Below are 18,848 nucleotides of genomic sequence, written 5' to 3' on the forward strand. Positions count from 1 at the left end.
AAATAAATGAAACTGAAATAAGCCTTGCACTTTATTGAAAAATACACAAATGCAAAAAACTGAAGCATAAGGAAATTATTGCATGTGGATAATACTGTCAATGAGTTATAAAAATATAATAAATACGACACTAATTTAAAATATAAAATGTTTCAAACATCACAGACACACATGCTTTACAGTACTGTTGATATTTCACACCAAGGATGAGGAATATAACAACAAAAAAAAGGATTCTTAAAATAAAATTAGTAAAAATTAATATAGTAACATCAGGGAAACTGATATTAAACAGTCCCAGAAGTAAGTTGTTTTACTCCTAAATCATTAAAGATGAACTTATTGTGAGCTCTGACTTTCTCCGTCAGTTGTATTTGGCTTCGGTTGACCTATTTGTTCCCATTTATTTCACTCACTTTTACTGATAATCATGTTTAACAACAGATTGTATGCAAAAAAACTGCATTACCCATGATGCAGTGCAGAAATTTCCACCAATCAAAGTTAGAGTTGCAAAGTGCACAAACAAGCTCCGCCCACACCCATAAAATACTGCAAATGATGTTATCCAGAGAGCACAGGCTAATGCATATGATTAACATACTGACAGCCAATCAGAATCCACATCTGCTTTAGAAAGCTCAAGCATTTAAAGCAACAGAACACAAAACAGCAGGGTTATAATAAACCATCTATTATAGACCGTTTCAATGAACATCTCCTGCTCATTATTAAACTATTTCATAGCTGTAACAGGAGGCAAGTCAATCATAACTTCATGTTCAAACAGCTTTCATAACATTATTCATACATATGTGGCTCTGTTTGGATTCTCAGAAGCTCTAGAAATTAAAAATGTAAATCAGGAAATATATCAGGACCATTGGTTTTGTTTACATCCCTCAACATGCTCGATAGCCAGATCATTTCTGCTCAATAGTTTCAACAGTTTATCCTCATTCTATTTTTTATTATTTATTTATTTATTTTATTGAAGTTGCCGTCTGCTTTGGTTTTATGCTATTGTGTTTAATTTCCTGTTGTGATGTTAGCGTGGTCTCTGCCGGCGTCTCATGATGGTCGAGTGCTGCTTCACTAGGAAACGTTTATCAGAGCTGCACTGTAGACAAAATGCAGAAGAGCAGACGTTATTATTAACATCAGAGGATTTCCTACAAGAGTTTTGAGTTTCACAATAATTAATCTTTCAAACCAGCTCAACAAAGGTCAACATTACATATGTATTTATAAACATTAATTTCTACACGTTCTAGTAGCTCATTTCTTTTTATTTTTTTTATTAGAATATGCAAGTATAGTAACTCATTTCGGCGACGCAGTGGCGCAGTAGGTAGTGCTGTCACCTCACAGCAAGAGGTTCGAGCCTAGGCTGGGTCAGTTGGCATTTTTGTGTGGAGTTTGCATGTTCTCCCTGCGTTCGCATGTGTATGCTTCGGTTTCCCCCACAGTCCAAACACATGCAGTACAGGTGAATTGTGTAGGCTAAATTGTCTGTAGTGTATGAGTGTGAATGAGTGTGTATGGATGTTTCCCAGAGATGGGTTGCGGCTGGAAGGGCATTCGCTACCGCTACGTAAAAACGTGCTGGATAAGTTGGTGGTTCATTCCGCTGTGGCGACCCCAGATAAATAAGGGACTAAGCCGACAAGAAAATAAATGAATAGCCCATCTGTTCACCATCATGACAGCACATAATATTAGACTAGATATTCTTCAAGACACTAGTGTTCAGCTTAAAGTGACATGTAAAGGCTTCACTAGGGTAATTAGGGTAAAGTTAGGGTAATTAAACAAGTCATTGTATAACAGTGGTTTGTTCTGGAGACAATCTAAAACTAATATTGCTGAAGGGGCGAATAATTTTGAGCTTAATGTGGCTTTAAAACTATTAAAAACTGCTTTTATTCTAGCCTAAATAAAACAAATCAGACTTTCTCCAGAAGAACAAATAATAGAGGAAATACTGTGAACATTTCCTGAATCTGTTCAACATCATTTGGGAAATATTTAAAAACGAAAACAACAGGAGGGCGAATTATGTTTTCAACTGTGTATATGTAACCCTGCTGGTCCTACACCACCCAACTCGCTCCGAGCTGGGATCGAACCGGCGACCTTCCGCGTGGGAGTTGGTTGCTCTAACAAGGAGGCTAAAAATCATGGCCTTCAGCGATTGTCACTAGAGCACCTTTTAGGTCAGAGAAGTGAGGTATACCTGCACAGAACTAACTAGCTGGTCTCTAAAGATGGCGGCATTAATAATTCATATACTGAAGTATATGTTGTTATCCAACAATATTGACAAAAAATATGAAAATAAAAAAAATATGACAAAAGATTAAAAAAAATCTCCCATATCGCCCATCTATTTGTCTTTATTCGTATGTGAGTTAGCACAAAATAACATCTGTTATTAGAAAGAGAACCAATGTAAGTATATTGACTGTATTTAGATAATTGTTGTGCTCACCATCACCAGCATGTCCTTCAGCCTCTCGATGGTTTTACGGTTCGCTCGTCCTCGAGACACATATGACGTCAGAATGACACTGTAACAAATGTTGCATGCAAACAAATGTTAATCCTGTATTAATATTGTGGTTATTGACCTTATTCTGCAATGCTTAAGTGCACTTATTTTTGCAATTGTTTTAGAACTTCTGATTTAGTTTTCTATGGTAGAAATGAGTATAGGAATAGTAAACCTCAGTCAGAAAATCGTCAAATTACTTGCTCTACAAACAAGTGTGTTCATGACTATACAGACACAGCCGTATCAACCTGCAGCCCAAGAGGGCTCCCTCACTGAAGCTAAGCAGGGCTGAGCCTGGTCAGTGTCTGGATGGGAGACCACATAAACTAGGTTGCTGTTGGCTGTTGTGTTAGTGTGGTCAGCAGGGGGCGCTCAACCTGTGGTCTATGTGAGTCCTAATGCCCCAGTATAGTGAAGGGGACACTCTATTGTCAGTGAGCATTGTTTTTTGGATTAGATAAGGTCCTGACTCCCTGTGCTCATTAATAATCCCATGGCACTTCTTGTAAAGAGTAGGGTTGTGTCCCTGGCCAAATTCCCACCATCTGCTATATACAGTATATATATATATATATATCTTTACATTTACATTTAGTCATTTAGCAGAGGCTTTTATCCAAAGCGACTTACAAATGAGGACAAGGAAGCAATTTACACAACTAAGAGCAACAATGAAGAAGTGCTGTAGGCAAGTTTCAGGTCTGTAAAGTCTAAGAAGGGAAGTATTAGTAGTATTAGTAATTTTTTTTTTTTTTTTTTGTACAGTTAGTGGTATATTCAGAGAGGCAATTGCAGATTAGGAAGGGAAGTGGAGACTAAATAGTTGAGTTTTTAGTGGTTTCTTGAAGACAGCGAGTGACTCTGCCGTTCTGATGCAGTTAGGGAGTTCATTCCACCAACTGGGCAGATTGAGCGTGAGCGTGAGCGAAAGTGATTTCTTCCCTCTTTGGGATGGAAATTACGAGGCGACGTTCATTCACAGAACGCAAGTTTCTGCAGGACACATACATCTGCAGAAGTGAGAGCAGATAAGAAGGAGCAAGGCCAAAAGTCGCTTTGTAGGCAAACATCAGAGCTTTGAATTTGATGCGAGCAGCAACTGGCAGCCAGTGCAAACGGATGAGCAGCGGAGTGACATGTGCTCTTTTAGGTTCATTGAAGACCCCTCGTGCTGCTGCGTTCTGGAGCAGTTGAAGAGGCTTGATAGAGTTAGCTGGAAGCCCGGCTAGTAGAGAGTATAATATAATGTATAATAATATAATAATAGTAATTATATTAATAATAATTAATATAATTAATAGTAATTATTAATAGTAATTAATAATAATAATAATAGTATAATAAATGTATCAAAATGCGTGCGGTAGAGGGTTAATAATCAGCATTGTCAATCAACACTAGACTGTCTGATGTGGTTGTTTTATATTGTTGTTGTTCATTTGAGTATTGTGTTCAGTTTGACGTAGTATTTGTATTACTACAGCCACAGCCATATCACCCTGCAGCCCAAGACCGGTTACTCACTGAAGCTAAGCAGGGCTGAGCCTGGTTAGTACCTGGATGGGAGACCACTGGGGAACACTAGGTTGCTGTTGGAAGTGGTGTTAGTGAGGCCAGCAGGGGGCGCTCAACCCGTGGTCTGTGTGAGTTCTAATGCCCCAGTAAAAGTGAAGGGGACACTATACTGTCAGTGGGCGCCGTCTTTCGGATGAGACGTTAAACCAAGGTCCTGACTCTCTGCGGTCATTAAAAATCCCATGGCACTTCTCGTGAAAGAGCAGGGGTGTAACCCCGGTGTCCTGGCCAAAGTCCCTCTATCAGCCCTTACGATCATGGCCTCCCAATCATCCCCTTCCACCGAATTGGCTCGATCACTGTCTCTCCACTCCACCTATAGCTGGTGTGTGGTGAGCGCACTGGCGCCGTTGTCCTGTGGCTGCCGTCGCATCATCCAAGTGGATGCTGCACACTGGTGGTGGTGTGGAGAGACCCCCCTCATGATTGTGAAGCGCTTTGGGTGTACGGCCATACACAGTAAATGCGCTATATAAATGCACATTACATTACATTACATTACTATGACATCTAGCAAAGGGACCACCAATGAAAACTAGTCTTTGGGGTAATTTGGGTCATCTTGAAGAGCGTTGACTAATGTACACTGTCCCTTGTTGTGAAATAAACACACTTACACCTCCGCCAGAATGAGAGTGAAAGCGAAGGCTTCAGATGAGATGTAGCTGATGGTGCTCTTGGCCCAGTTGGGGAGCATCTCTTTACAATCATTCGTCACATCAAACACAGTTCTGGTGCCGTTAAATGGGCCGCAGCCGCCCGGATTAAACCTGAGGAGAGAAAAGTCCAGTCTGAAAGAAGACATGCTATTAACGCTCAAAAAAGTCCAGCAGTCACTATAGTACCTGTTGATGTTGACCACTAGGGTGACCACAGACATGAACAGACCCAACAGTAGCGTGAAGTGGAAGAGCACAGAAGAGCTGGCGGTCCGGAACATTCTCTGAGCTGGAGCACAACACCGCATCACTGTGAACTGACCACCAGAAACACATTACATTACATTAGTGTGTGTGTGATTCAGATTCTGTCTCCATACACCAGAGGTGTCCAAACTCGGTCCCGGAGGGTCGGTGTCCTGCATATTTTAGTTCCAACCACAATAAACACACCTGAAGCTGCTAATCAAGCTCTTATAGGTATACTAGAAACTTTCAGGCAGGTGTGTTGAAGCAAGTTGGAGCTAAACTATGCAGGACACCAGCCCTTCAGGACTGAGTTTGGACACCCCTGCCATAGACGGATGCATTCTCACACACTGATGCCAACATTTGACCTTTTCCACACTGATAACCCTAATCCTGTTTTTAATATGTCGCTTATTTTATCTTATTTGAATTTAAAGCGACAGTCAACAAAATGCACAATTAGGATCAAAGCCTGACAGGGTCAGTTTAAGAGAGCTGGAGGACATGATCTGTGTTATTCTCAGCTCAAACTCACACACACACACACACACACACATTTTTACATCCTGTGTAGGAGCCGTATAAAAATGATTCAATTGTCAACAAAACAAACCACTGTTGTCCAATAACCTGCCTAGTGAAGCCTTTAATTGTCACTTCAAGCTGAATACTAGTACCTTGCAAAATAGCTAGTTGAATATTGTGTGCTGCCATCATGGCAAAGACAAAAGACAATAGTTTTAAATAATTTATTAATAGTATTATGTTTAAAATGTGTTGGAAAAACAAATCTTGTTTCTTTGAAACATCAATAAAAATTTATAAATTCTCCAGGAGGGCTAGTAATTGTGACTGTGTATGCAGATGTACTGAGATGGATCAAACCTTCTTGATGTAGTAGAGGATCAGCAGTCTGAGGGTGCTGATGGCGGGCAGCAGCGGGCAGTAAAACACACCGACCCACATGACCGTCTGACTGTTGACCAGATCCAGCACATTCAAGGTGATCTCAAACTGATTATTGCCTAAAATCTGCGCCAGCCTCGAGGAGGGGAACTTCTCCACCAGAAACCTACACAACAAAACACAGTCATCAGCTAATACGCATTCAGTCATTCACTCATTCATTCATTCATTCATTTATTTATTCAGTCATTCTCTTTTGGCTTAGTCCATTTATTCATCAGGGGTCGCCACAGCGGAGTTAACCTCCAACTATTCCAGCATATGTTTTACACTGCAGATACCCTTCCAGCAGCAACCCAGTACTGGGAAACACCCATACACAGTCATTCACACACTTATACACTACGACCAATTTAGTTGATCAGTTCCCCTATAGAGTATGTGTTTGGACTTTAGGGAAAACCGGAGGAAACCCAAGCCAATACGGGGAGAACATGCAAACTCCACACAGAAACTAACCCAACCGAGACTCAAACCAGTAACCTTTTTGCTGTGAGGCCACAGTGCTAACTACTGAGCTACCGTGCCACCCCTCAGCTATTATTATTATTATTAAAGCAGAGTCATTTGATGATTTGAATTTTGGTAAAAATCTGAGGATTTCTGCGGAATTATTTTGGGAGTATCCAGCGGAGTTTCATAACTTACACTTTAATATATTAAATAAAAAGTAATAAATTACTGAAAAAAAAGTGAATAAATTCCGATTTACACATTTACTCAAGTAAATAAACAGAATTTATAATGGGCTAAAAAAACTGCAGAAATCTGTGTAATTCTGCGGAAAATCTGCGGAATTCTGCGCGCGCAGATTCTGTGTGGGCCTACTGATAGGTGTTTCATCTGACAGGTATTTCTAAGATGACTGCTGGGTGAATTTACTTGCCTTTAAGCGACTTTGATTATTATTATTATTCAATATTCAAGAAGGAATTGGCAAAGGAATTCAGTACAGTAACTCACGTTCTCGGGTAGGCCACACAAAACGCACTGAAGAAACCTTCCAGGAGGTTAAATATGGTGAGTTTGTACATCTCCTTCCCAAACTCGTTCTCTTCGCACTGATAAACACACAAACAAGAAGAGGACGCTGAAAGATCTCGTCAGCACAGACTATTTTAGCACATTGTTGTATAGAAATAACTATTATTTTATTGAACTGATGATGTGTCCTTCAGTTTTTTACCAGGATAGTGCTGTTATGTTGCGAGGGCTTCAAGGTATTTTTTTTCTGGCCAAACTGACAGAACTAAAAACAAATACAAACATAAGAAAAACAAAAAGGAGGCATTACAACAGTAATGTAATCTCCATACCGAATGTTTGTGAACCAACCTGGTAATCTTTATCAGCACAAATGAAGAAGAACAGATAGATGCTCAAAGACGCCAACTTGAGGAAAATACTCCTGTGTATGGAGTCAGTAAACATTAATTAAACACCACAGGAACATACTGCACTGTACTGTATAACACAGCGGAGTCAAAGAGCTGTCTGACCTGATGAGAGTGAGGTTGAGCTGGATCGTCAGTGAATAATCCTCAAACTCTGAGATCTTAGTAAAGATGCGCGGTAAAGCGATGTTTATCAAAGTCATGGTGATCGGAGGTAAATACTTCAACATCACACACTCAGTCGATTCATCAGTGCACTGAAGAAGAAAACAGAGAGAGAGAATGACGGCTGGACATTACACATTCAACAAATGTGATTATATACACCATTTATTAAAGCTACACTCTGCAGCCTAATGTTTATACATATTTATAGTATGTGTCTGCCGAATGCTTGATTCTGATTGGCGGATGAGCATTCTAAGATGTTTGGTTATTAAAGACACAGCTAAAGTAGTTCCGGCAGGTTTAGAGCGGCTCCATGTTAATTAAATTATTAGAGGTATTACACAGATACAACAGTCAGGCATCACATCAGAACACAACAGAAGGAGAAGGAGATGTGGAGGACACTAGTGCTGCACACAGGAGACGCTTGAGGAGGACACACACCTGACTAACACACTCTCAGATCTCAATTTAGCAGGTGTGGACCAAAACAATGTAAATCACGTGTAGTTTTATGCTGAATGTTGCATGGTGTAGCTTTAATCGTGTTCATTTATATCATGTATGTGTACACTTTGTTGCAGGTGGATGGCGTAATAAATCAGCATGAATGAACCAGTCAGAAGACACAGCACAGCCAGGTTCAGAAGGATCCGGAAGAGGACGAGCCGAACCCACTGTGTGAGCGTTCGCTGCTTGACCCGTGCATGAAACGCCTGCTCTTCTAGATCCATCTGGAGAAGAGGTCAGAGGTCAGCACATTCATTCAGTCAGCCAGTTAAATACTGTAGATGTAGTAATCCATCTGTTGTGGTGATTGTATTGTTTGCCATGGAGATAAAACTATAATATTTAAATAATATAAACAAATGAGCCAATACTGTAGTTTTCTACATCTATAGGGTATATCATACTGCAATACAACACTGTTTACTGTGGTAAAAACTAAAGTATACTACAGTATTCATTACAGCATGTCAGGTCATACTGCAGTATTAAAAGTACCACAGTTCATTAAAAGAATGTTTCAGTTCACAATAGTCATGAATAGATTTGTAAATACTGTGATTTACTATAATACTACAGGTCGCTGTTCACCTTGAGCTCGTTTCTGGTGAAGTTCTGTTTCAGTGACGCTGCTTGAGGGCTCTGGATGCTGAAATCCCAGCCAGAGAAAACCTTATAGCTCAGATTAGAGCTGAAGTGTTTGCCAGTGATCCACGAGTGTTTGTAGCCCACCACCGTCCTGAAAGAGAGAGTTCACACTGACGTCAGTGCTTGAGGATGCTGAAGGGTGATGGGCAAAATATAGATAGGAGAGAAAACGGCAATACCAACATTACATTTGTCCCTAAAACATCACATTCCCTGCCAAACCATTGCGTTGCTAGTGAACTGCATTTGAGGGTGTTTCCAGAACAAAACTTTTGTGTTCCCTTAAAGGGACAGATCACCAAAAATGTCAATCCTGTTCTTCATTTAAACATAAAAGAAGATGAACTGAAGAAATAACAGCCCTTGACTTCCATAGTATGTCTGTACTATTGATGTCAATGTCTGCTTTTTCCAACATTCTTCGGAATATCTTCATTTGTGTTTAATAAAAGAAAGAAACTCATAAAGGTGTAAAACCTACAACAAAAAGTGTGAGTAAATGATGAGGATATGTTCATTTTGGGTAAACTGTCCTTTTAAGATCATTAAACTGTGCATTTACTTGCAAAACTTATGCATTCCCTCAAGACGATTGGTACTTCCTTGCAAAATGTTTGCATGCCGTAAGATGCTTTACACATTTTTTAAAGAGTTAGTTCCCCTAAAATTGAAAATCATTTGCATTCCCCATAGAAACTTGGCTTTTACTTACAAAACTCTTATTTTCTACTGGGAAACACATTTGATTGCAGAGTTTTGCAAGTAAAAAACTCCAAAACAAGCTCTTTGAGAAACTTGTTTACGTTTAAATGAATAGATCACTTCATTAATTAGTTCTTTACTAGTTGCATTCTCAAATTGTCTGTGAGTGATTGCAGAGTTTCTTGTGGGAATGCAAAATATATTGCAGTAAATGCATTAAATAAAAAAATTTTCCGGCGTTTTAATTTTTCCAGTACCATGTAACTCCCTATATGGACATCTGATAAATGGCCAAATACACTCACCGGCCACTTTATTAGGTACACCTGTCCAACTGCTCAATAACACTAATGTCTAATCAGCCAATCACATAGCAGCAACTCAATGAATTTAGGCATGTTGACATGGTCAAGAAAGGAGAAGAAAGGGGATTTAAGAGACTTTGAACGTGGCATGGTTGTTCTGCCAGACGGGCTGCTCTGAGTATTTCAGAAACTGCTGATCTACTGGGATTAGGCCAGAGGTCAGAGGAGAATGGCCAGACTGGTTCCAGCTGATAGAAAGGCAACAGTAACTCAAATAAGCACTCGTTACAACCGAGCTCTGCAGAAGAGCATCTCTGAACACACAACACGGCCAACCTTGAGGCGGATGGGCTACAGCAGCAGAAGAGCACACCGGGTGCCGCTCCTGTCAGCTAAGAACAGGAAACTGAGGCTACAATTCACACAGACTCACCAAAACTGCACAATAGAAGATTTGAGAAACGTTGCTGCTCTGATGAGTCTCCATTTCTGCTGACACATTCGGATGCTCGGCTCACAATTTGGCCTCAACAACATGAAAGCATGGATCATCCTGCCTTGTATCAGCGGTTCAGGCTGGTGGTGGTGGTGTAATGGTGTGGGGGAGATTTTCTTTGGCTCCATTAGTACCAATTGAGCATGGTGTCAACGCCGCCATCATCTCAGACTGGTTTCTTGAACATGACGATGAGTTCACTGTACTCAAATGGCCTCCACAGTCACCAGAGCTCAATCCAATAGAGCAGCTTTGGGATGTGGTGGAACGGGAGATTGGCATCATGGATGTGCAGCCGACAAATCTGCAGCAACTGTGTGATGCTATCATGTCAACATGGAGCAAAATCTCTGAGGAATATTTCCAGTAGCTTGCTGAATCTCTGCCAGCAAGGATTAAGGCAGTTCTGAAGGCAAAACGGGTTCAACTCAGTACTAGTCAGGTGTACCTAATAAAGTGGCCGGTGAGTGTGTGAACGTGTGTATTAAATTATTGCTAATATATTTGAACACACATTATATATAATAGCAGCAATAATTGTAAAAATGTTAGATTTTGAAATGTATGTATATTTATAATATATTCAGTATATTTTTATTAATGTGAAATCTAAACATGAATTATGTGTATACGTTATATCCTATGTTGCCATATACATATTAGATTTCTATACTGGTTAATTATGTTAGCAGAAATGAAGCCTTTAACTAAATCTAATGACGGGTGTCAAACTCAGTTACTGGAGGGCCGAAGCCCTGCACAGTTTAGTTCCAACCCTGCTCCAACACACTTACCTGTAGGTTTCAAACAAGCCTGAAGGACTCAATTAGTTTGATCAGGTGTGTTTAATTAGGGTTGGAACTAAACTGTGCAGAGCTGCGGCCCTTTTGGAACTGAGTTTGACACCTGTGACATAGTCTATAGTTATAGCGCCACTTAGTGGTCACGAGCAACAACTGCATGTTTTCTTGAATCAATAATTATCAGTGTATTATCAGAACAGTAGAGGATCTGACCTGCGCACCAGCATGATGATGCTGAGGAAGATGATGGAGACCATGCCGAGCAGAAAGAGGAGTGGAGTATTTAAACAGGCACCATTGAGAGAGCCACGAGTGTAGAAACTGTGGAAGACTGCAGTCTTTTCTAGAACACCCTGAAAACACACACACAGCAGAGGAGAAGAAGAAGAGCTGCAGAATGTTGGAGCTGAAAACTACGGTCAGGATAACATCAGACGCTGACCCTGTTGGCATGCGTAAATCTGACGACCAAAATTGTGTATTTTAATTTACAGACTTTTATTTATATGCGCACAATTCTATATCCATTATCTCACAATTCTGACCTCTGTTGGCTAATTCAGGGTTTATACATTGCAAGTAGTAGGCGGTTATATCAATAATTTTTTATGCACAAATCTGGGTTTGAGTGAGTTTAAGTTTTTATCTTGAAAGTCTGTGTTTTTTTATGTAATTTTAAGTTCACATCTCACACTTCTGGCCATAATTTTGCATGAATTTGTTTTTTAATTTGAGCTATACTGTAAGATTGCACTTTGAAAAGTCTGAATCGTGAGATCAAAAGTCGCGGCTACTTTTATATGTATAAAAAGGTGAAAAGTAGCATCTATACAAATCAATGACATGATCAGAACTGCAAACTAACAAGTCACCAAAATCTGCAGATATAATGTAAAAGACACCTACTGATCCCACAAACATGTCTTTATACAGTGAGCTCCAGTCTGGATTCTGGGTTTCAGTGGACTCGCCTCTGTACACCAGTGTTGGCACCAGCACCGATCCACCAATGATCACACAGTACAGCAGGTTCAGACCCAGCAGGTACCGCAGAAACACAAAATACGCCTTCACTCCCACACCAAACTGACCTGAGGACAGATACACAGATAACCTGTCATCCAACCAGCATCAAAAGGTTTTCTTGTAATTCTGAGTTTACGTCTAAAAATAATATTTTAAGGTAATTCTGTTTCTATTTCTGAAAAAAGTGTTTTTTTCATAATTATCTGTTTATGTCTAAAAGTAGTGTTTTTATGAAACTCTATGTTTGTAGCTCTGAAAAGTGTTTTTCTCGTAATTCTGAGTTTATGTCTAAAAGTAGTATTTTTACGAAATTCTTTGTTTTTCTCAAAATGTTTTTTTTTTTTGTAATACTGAGTTTCATCTAAAAAAAAAAAAAAAAAAATTCTAAAAAGTAGTATTCTTCGATAATTCTGAGTTTGAATCTCTCAAATGTATATTTTCCTTATAAAAAAGTGTTTTATACGTAATTCTGACGCCTAAAAGTAGCATTTTTACGTAATTCTTTTTGTATTTTTCAAAAAGGTTTTTTGTTATTCTTAGTTTACGTCTAGAAGTAATATTTTTGCATAATACTTTGGATTTCTCAAAAATGTTTTTTTTTCTCTCGAAATTCTGAGTTTACACCTAAAAGTTGAATTTTTACGTAATTCTTTGTTTTTCTCAAGAAAATGTTTTTCTCGTATTTTTTCTGTAATTCAAAGTTTACGTCTAAAAAGTTGCATTTTTCGATAATTCTGAGTTTGATTCTCTCAAATGTATTTTTTTCCTCATAATTTTGAGTTTACACCAAAAAGTAGCATTTTTACGTAATTATTTTTGTATTTTTTTAAAAGTTTTTTGTAATTCTGAGTTTCGCCTAAAAGTAGTATTTTTACGTCATTCTTTGTATTTAAAAAAAAAAAATTATTGTGTTTTTTTTCTGTAATTAAAAATTTACGACTAAAAAGTAGTATTTTTCGAGAATTCGGAGTTTGAATCTCTCAAATGTGTTTTTTTATTCTGAGTTTACGTCTAAAAGTAGCATTTTTACGTAATTCTATGTATGTATTTCTCAAAAATGTTTATTTTCTCGTATTTTTTCCTGTAATTCGGAGTTCACCTCTAAAATATAGTATTTTTCAGTAATTCTGAGTTTGAATCTTTCTAATACATTTTTTTCTCTCGTAATTTTGAGTTTACACCTAGAAGTAGCATTTTTATGTAATTCTATGTTTGGATTCTCAAAATCAATTTCACATCTCAAAATAAGTATTTTTCGATAATTCTTAGTTTTTATCTCTTAAAATATTTTTTTCTCGGAATTCTGAAATTACGTCTCAAAAGTTTTTTTGTTTGTAATTATGAGTTTACATTTCAAAAATATATATTTTTTTGTAATTCTGAATTTACGTCTCATACGTAGTTTTTATCAACACTTACAAGGTGCGTCACAAATCGCATGCTTAAGTACTATTCTACACCATAGTGTAGTATAAACACAAATAGTATAGTTGCGTCTGGGAAACAGATTCAATTTCTGTTTAATCAAAACATGTTAGTGTTTTATTTGGGACAACACTAAACTACACTACACAGTTTGGGTGTATAAGTGCATAAGCATATAGTGTGTAATTTAAGACGCAGCTACAATCACCTTCAATTCTATGGATCATGTGTCTCCATGGCAACAGTCCTGACACGGCCCTGCCCACTTGCTCTTTTAAGCGCCGCCTTGTGGTCTGCTGGCTCCGCCTCCACGCGTCCCAGGAGCCAATGCTGCGTTTCTGAAGGTGCTGCCGATCTCTGATTGGCACAAACAGATTTTGCATTAATTTTAGTTGTCCAGGATTTTAATTAAGATTTTAATGAGTTTTTTTTTGTTATTTTAAACATGCAAAGTTATAATAATAAAATATAATTTGATTAAATTTCACTTTAGACTAAAAAAGACTAGATCATTCTTTAATGTGTGTGCATGTGTGCGTGCGTGCATGTGTGCGTTTGTGTGTGTGTGTGTGCGTGCGTGCATGCGTGTGTGTGTGTGTGTGTGTGTGTGTGTGTGTGTGTGTGTTTGTGTGCTCACCTGATGTCCCTCTTGTCCTGCAGGCAGACGGGCAGGTTTCTGAGCGGCACATTGGGGTTCCAGCAGATTCTGTCCAATCGCAGCCTCTCGTTCTGATCATGTGTGATGTCATCAGCGTGTGCTCGACGATGAGTCTGTGTGCTCGGCAACAAGCCGAAGATCTCCGTCTGATAATATTCACAGGAGTCGCTGGACAGATCCGAGCTGTAGCTCTCATCTGCACAAAAACAAAACAAAACACAAACATAGGTGAGAATAAACCCCTCTTGCTGAATCAAAGTTTACTTTACATATTAAATTACATTTAGTCAATGTCTAAAGCGACAAACAATTGAGGAGGCATTCAGTGATTCAACTAGAAGAGGCAATACACACAATAAATTAAACAAGATTTATTTCAACAATTTTTAATTTTAAAAAATCTGGCAACACTTTAAAAGAACTGTGCATTGATTTATGTTGTACTTTCTAACATGAACAACCTTTAGTGCTACATTTATTAGCAGTAAATTTATTACAGTATTTATTCATCTTTGTTAACGTTTATTTAAGTTAAATGTTAATGCTTCAGTGCATTAACTAATGTTTACAAGCACAACGTAAGTGTTACCAAAAATTTATTCATTCATTTTTCTTCGCCTTAGTTCCCTTATTCATTAGGGGTCGCTACAGCGGAATGAACCGTCAACTATTCCAGCATATGTTTTACGTAGTGGATGCGCTTCTAGCTGCAACCCAGTACTGGGAAACACCCATACACACTCATTCACACACACACACACTACGGTCAGTTCAGTTGGTCAGTTCCTCTATAGCGCATGTGTTTAAACTGTGGGGGAAACCGGAGCACCCGGAGGAAACCCACACCAACACGGGGAGAACATGCTGTGTATTTAACTTTTTGTACTAGAACTAAATATTTTTATTAAATTAATGTAAAAATAAATGATAAATAAAATAAATAAATGAATAAATTATTAATAAAAACTGAAATAAAATTGATATGTAATAAGGCAAGATAATAAAATCACAAAACCAAATCACTAGTAATAAAGTATTTTTTGTTCTTCTACTAGAAATAAAGCTGAAATAAAATGAATATATAGTAAAATTAAATGTGCTATATGTTATATAATGAAATGTAATAATCTAAGTTAAATCATAACTGAAGTTAAAATGAATACAGCAAATGAAAATATAAAAATAAGAACAATTAAAACGACAACAGCGACTCATTCCAACATGTTCATATTTAATTTAATATTATTTTTATGTTTGTTTTTTTATTTTTAAGATTATTTTATGTTGTTCATATAATATATAAATAATAGATATTTTTAAAGATTATATTTCCTTGCATAAAATAATAATCAGAATAATCCGTTTTAATGGTAATTTAAGTATTACAAAAATGTAAAAAAAAAAAAAAAAAAAACAATATATAAAAGTTTATCATTTAAAAAAAAAACAACAGCAATATTATTGTGAGAATCACCAGCGATCTAGTCTGTGAAGATCGCTAAAAAACATGCACTATCACCCGCAATCAATTCTACCACTGAAATAAACTACAAATCCCAGAAGTCTTTGCTCTCACACACCAGCTCCTGATTCCCCTTGATTACACACACACAGCTGGAAGCTCATGATGGACCAGCACTATAAAGACACCTCATTCACACACACACACACACACACACACACTCTTTGCTGAGTCTTGTCAACTGTAAGTGAGCAGCACAAAGTGTTTTCCTGGCGTTGTTGTGGTTTTTGATCTTCAGTTTGTTTTTCTATTTAAGTTTTTTTTCCCGCCTGTCCCGACCGTTCACCTGTACTCTGACTATGCGTTTTGGATTACCTGCATGCTCCTGACTGTCCCTGCTCTGACCTTTGCCTTCCTGAGTCATTCATTCATTTTCTTTTTGGCTTAGTCTCTTTATTAATCAGGGGTCGCCACAGCAGAATGAACCACCAACTAATCCAGCATATGTTTTACGCAGCGGATGCCCTTCCAGCTGCAACCCAGTACTGAGGAAACACCCATACACACTCATTTACACACTCATACACAACCGCTAATTTAGTTAATCAGTTCCCTTATAGCGCATGTGTTTGGACTGTGGGGGAAACCGGAGCACCCGGAGGAAACCCACGCCAACACGGGGAGAACATGCAAACTCCACACAGAAACACCCACTGACCCAGACGAGACTCGAACTAGTGACCTTTTTGTTAAGCAATTTAATAAACTTTAAATATGATAGTGCGCACTGATGCACTCAGACACTAGAAATGAATTAAAGCACTGACTCCTAATGCAGATTGGTTTTTATTGGGGTCTTTCCTGCAAAGATTCCTCCATCAAATGTTAAACCACCTCCACCGTTTGAAAAAAATCCTCCTGAAGCACTGCTCATGTATTTAATTAATCATTAATGTTAATGGATCATATTTAACTTGATGAGATTACAAGAATAATGCAAATTTGTTTGTTTCATGAAGCCAAAATGTGATGATATTTATATCCAGGAAAAGCCCCCTGAGATATTAATGATGCGCTTAAAGAAGCAGCACAACAGGAAGACAACTTTCTCTAGTAGTACATCTAAATGACCCATAAATCATTGAACCACAAGGAGAAATTATACAATATACAGCACATTAGTGTCAGTTATTAATGATGGAGACTTTCACAGTATCACACACACACACACACACACACACTTTACCTGATAGAAGTCTCTGGAAAGTGATTGTCTTGTCTTCTCTCTCCATTATATGTCAATGTGTGCCTTCATATATTCACAAACACTCTCTCTTCATATATACAAACACACACACTCCACATATTCGCAAACACACACACTCTTCCTATAGTCACGAACACACACACACAGAAAGGCTTCAGTGTATGACTTCTGTTCTCTTGGTCTGTTCTCTGTGTTTCACAAAGGAAGTCATGTGATCAGCAAGTGGGTGTCGCATCGCATCATCAGCCCAACTCTGACTTTCAGACGACTTATAATATCTGCACAATCAAGACATGAAGGTGTGTGTGTGTGTATTTGCGTGTGTGTGTGTATAGATCTTTAGGCTCTTATTTACACTTTCTGGTTTTCAGTTTAACATGCTCAACACACACACACACAAACACACACACACACACACACACACACAATTAACAACAGATTCATGACTACATGCATATACACCACATAAAGTGCCTATGTTTCTGCTTAAAGGGGGCGGGATTATGCTAATGATTTATGATAAAATAGGCTGGGAATATGATAATGTTAAAGTTGGGTGGGGAATATGCTAATGATTTATGTTTAAATGGGCAGAAATCTGCTAATGTTTAATGTTTAAATGGGTGGACAATATGCTAATGTTTCATGTTTAAATGGGTGGGCAATATGCTAATGTTTCATGTTTAAATGGGTGGGCAATATGCTAATGTTTCATGTTTAAATGGGTGGGCAATATGCTAATGTTTCATGTTTAAATGGGTGGGCAATATGCTAATGTTTCATGTTTAAATGGGTGGGCAATATGCTAATGTTTCATGTTTAAATGGGTAGGCAATATGCTAATGTTTCATGTTTAAATGGGCAGGAATATGCTAATTTTTCATGTTTAAATGGGCAGGAATATGCTAATGTTTCATGTTTAAATGGGTGGGTAATATGCTAATGTTTAAATGGGTGGGTAATATGCTAATGTTTCATGTTTAAATGGGTGGGCAATATGCTAATGTTTCATGTTTAAATGGGTGGGCAATATGCTAATGTTTCATGTTTAAATGGGTGGGCAATATGCTAATGTTTCATGTTTAAATGGGTGGGCAATATGCTAATGTTTCATGTTTAAATGGGTGGGCAATATGCTAATGTTTCATGTTCAAATGGGCAGAAATATGCTAATTTTTCATGTTTAAGTGGGCAGGAATATGCTAATGTTTCATGTTTAAATGGGTGGGTAATATGCTAATGTTTAATGTTTAAATGGGTGGGTAATATGCTAATGTTTCATGTTTAAATGGGTGGGCAATATGCTAATGTTTCATGTTTAAATGGGTGGGGAATATGCTAATGTTTCATGTTTAAATGGGTGGGCAATATGCTAATGTTTCATGTTTAAATGGGTGGGTAATATGCTAATGTTTCATGTTTAAATGGGTGGGCAATATGCTAATGTTTCATGTTTAAATGGGTGGGTAATATGCTAATGTTTCATGTTTAAATGAGTGGGCAATATGCTAATGTTTCATGGTTAAATGGGTGGGTAATATGCTAATGTTTCATGTTTAAATGGGCAGGAATATGCTAATGTTTCATGTCTAAATGGGTGGGCAATATGCTAATGTTTAATGTTTAAATGGGTGGGTTGTATGCTAATGTTTCATGTTTAAGTGGGCAGGAATATGCTAATGTTTCATGTTTAAATGGGTGGGTAATATGCTAATGTTTAATGTTTAAATGGGTGGGTAATATGCTAATGATTCATGTTTAAATGGGTGGGTAATATGCTAATGTTTCATGTTTAAATGGGTGGGGAATATGCTAATGTTTCATGTTTAAATGGGCAGGAATATGCTAATGTTTCATGTTTAAATGGGTGGGCAATATGCTAATGTTTCATGTTTAAATGGGTGGGTTGTATGCTAATGTTTCATGTTTAAGTGGGCAGGGAATATGCTAATGTTTCATGTTTAAGTTAATCGTAGAATATGCT

The 18,848-nt window shown here is 37.9% G+C and overlaps 1 protein-coding gene and 1 long non-coding RNA gene across 14 annotated transcripts in view; one reads left to right on the top strand and one right to left on the bottom strand.

Annotated features, from left to right (window-relative positions):
• The window catches only part of LOC137496744 (uncharacterized), a 46,525-nt gene that overhangs the window by 26,027 nt on the left and 1,650 nt on the right, over window positions 1-18,848 (top strand). For 2 of the 13 annotated variants that reach the window (XR_012387409.1, XR_012387404.1), the window contains exons 3-7: window positions 8,150-8,317; window positions 11,222-11,444; window positions 11,960-12,070; window positions 14,138-14,363; window positions 17,068-17,163. This is a non-coding gene — a long non-coding RNA (uncharacterized lncRNA). Of the gene's footprint in view, window positions 1-7,910; window positions 8,044-8,149; window positions 8,318-8,651; window positions 10,687-11,221; window positions 11,445-11,959; window positions 12,165-13,756; window positions 13,822-14,137; window positions 14,364-17,067; window positions 17,164-18,848 lie in introns of those variants that run through there. The other 11 variants (XR_012387408.1, XR_012387406.1, XR_012387401.1 and 8 more) reach the window with 11 other exon arrangements.
• Window positions 19-17,081, bottom strand: tmc8 (transmembrane channel-like 8). The gene is made up of 16 exons (XM_009306333.4): window positions 16,844-17,081; window positions 14,115-14,331; window positions 13,686-13,834; window positions 11,933-12,117; window positions 11,240-11,379; window positions 8,664-8,811; window positions 8,138-8,299; window positions 7,503-7,654; window positions 7,339-7,411; window positions 7,190-7,252; window positions 6,967-7,064; window positions 5,923-6,109; window positions 4,975-5,105; window positions 4,747-4,899; window positions 2,492-2,570; window positions 19-1,120 (listed from the first exon to the last, which is right to left on the bottom strand). The coding sequence occupies exons 1-16, from the start codon at window positions 16,887-16,889 to the stop codon at window positions 1,049-1,051; spliced, it is 2,055 nt and encodes a 684-aa protein (XP_009304608.2). The 5' UTR covers window positions 16,890-17,081; the 3' UTR covers window positions 19-1,048.

This window comes from Danio rerio, chromosome 11 (genome assembly GCF_049306965.1).
Source record: "Danio rerio strain Tuebingen ecotype United States chromosome 11, GRCz12tu, whole genome shotgun sequence".
Classification (NCBI taxonomy): Eukaryota; Metazoa; Chordata; class Actinopteri; order Cypriniformes; family Danionidae; genus Danio; species Danio rerio.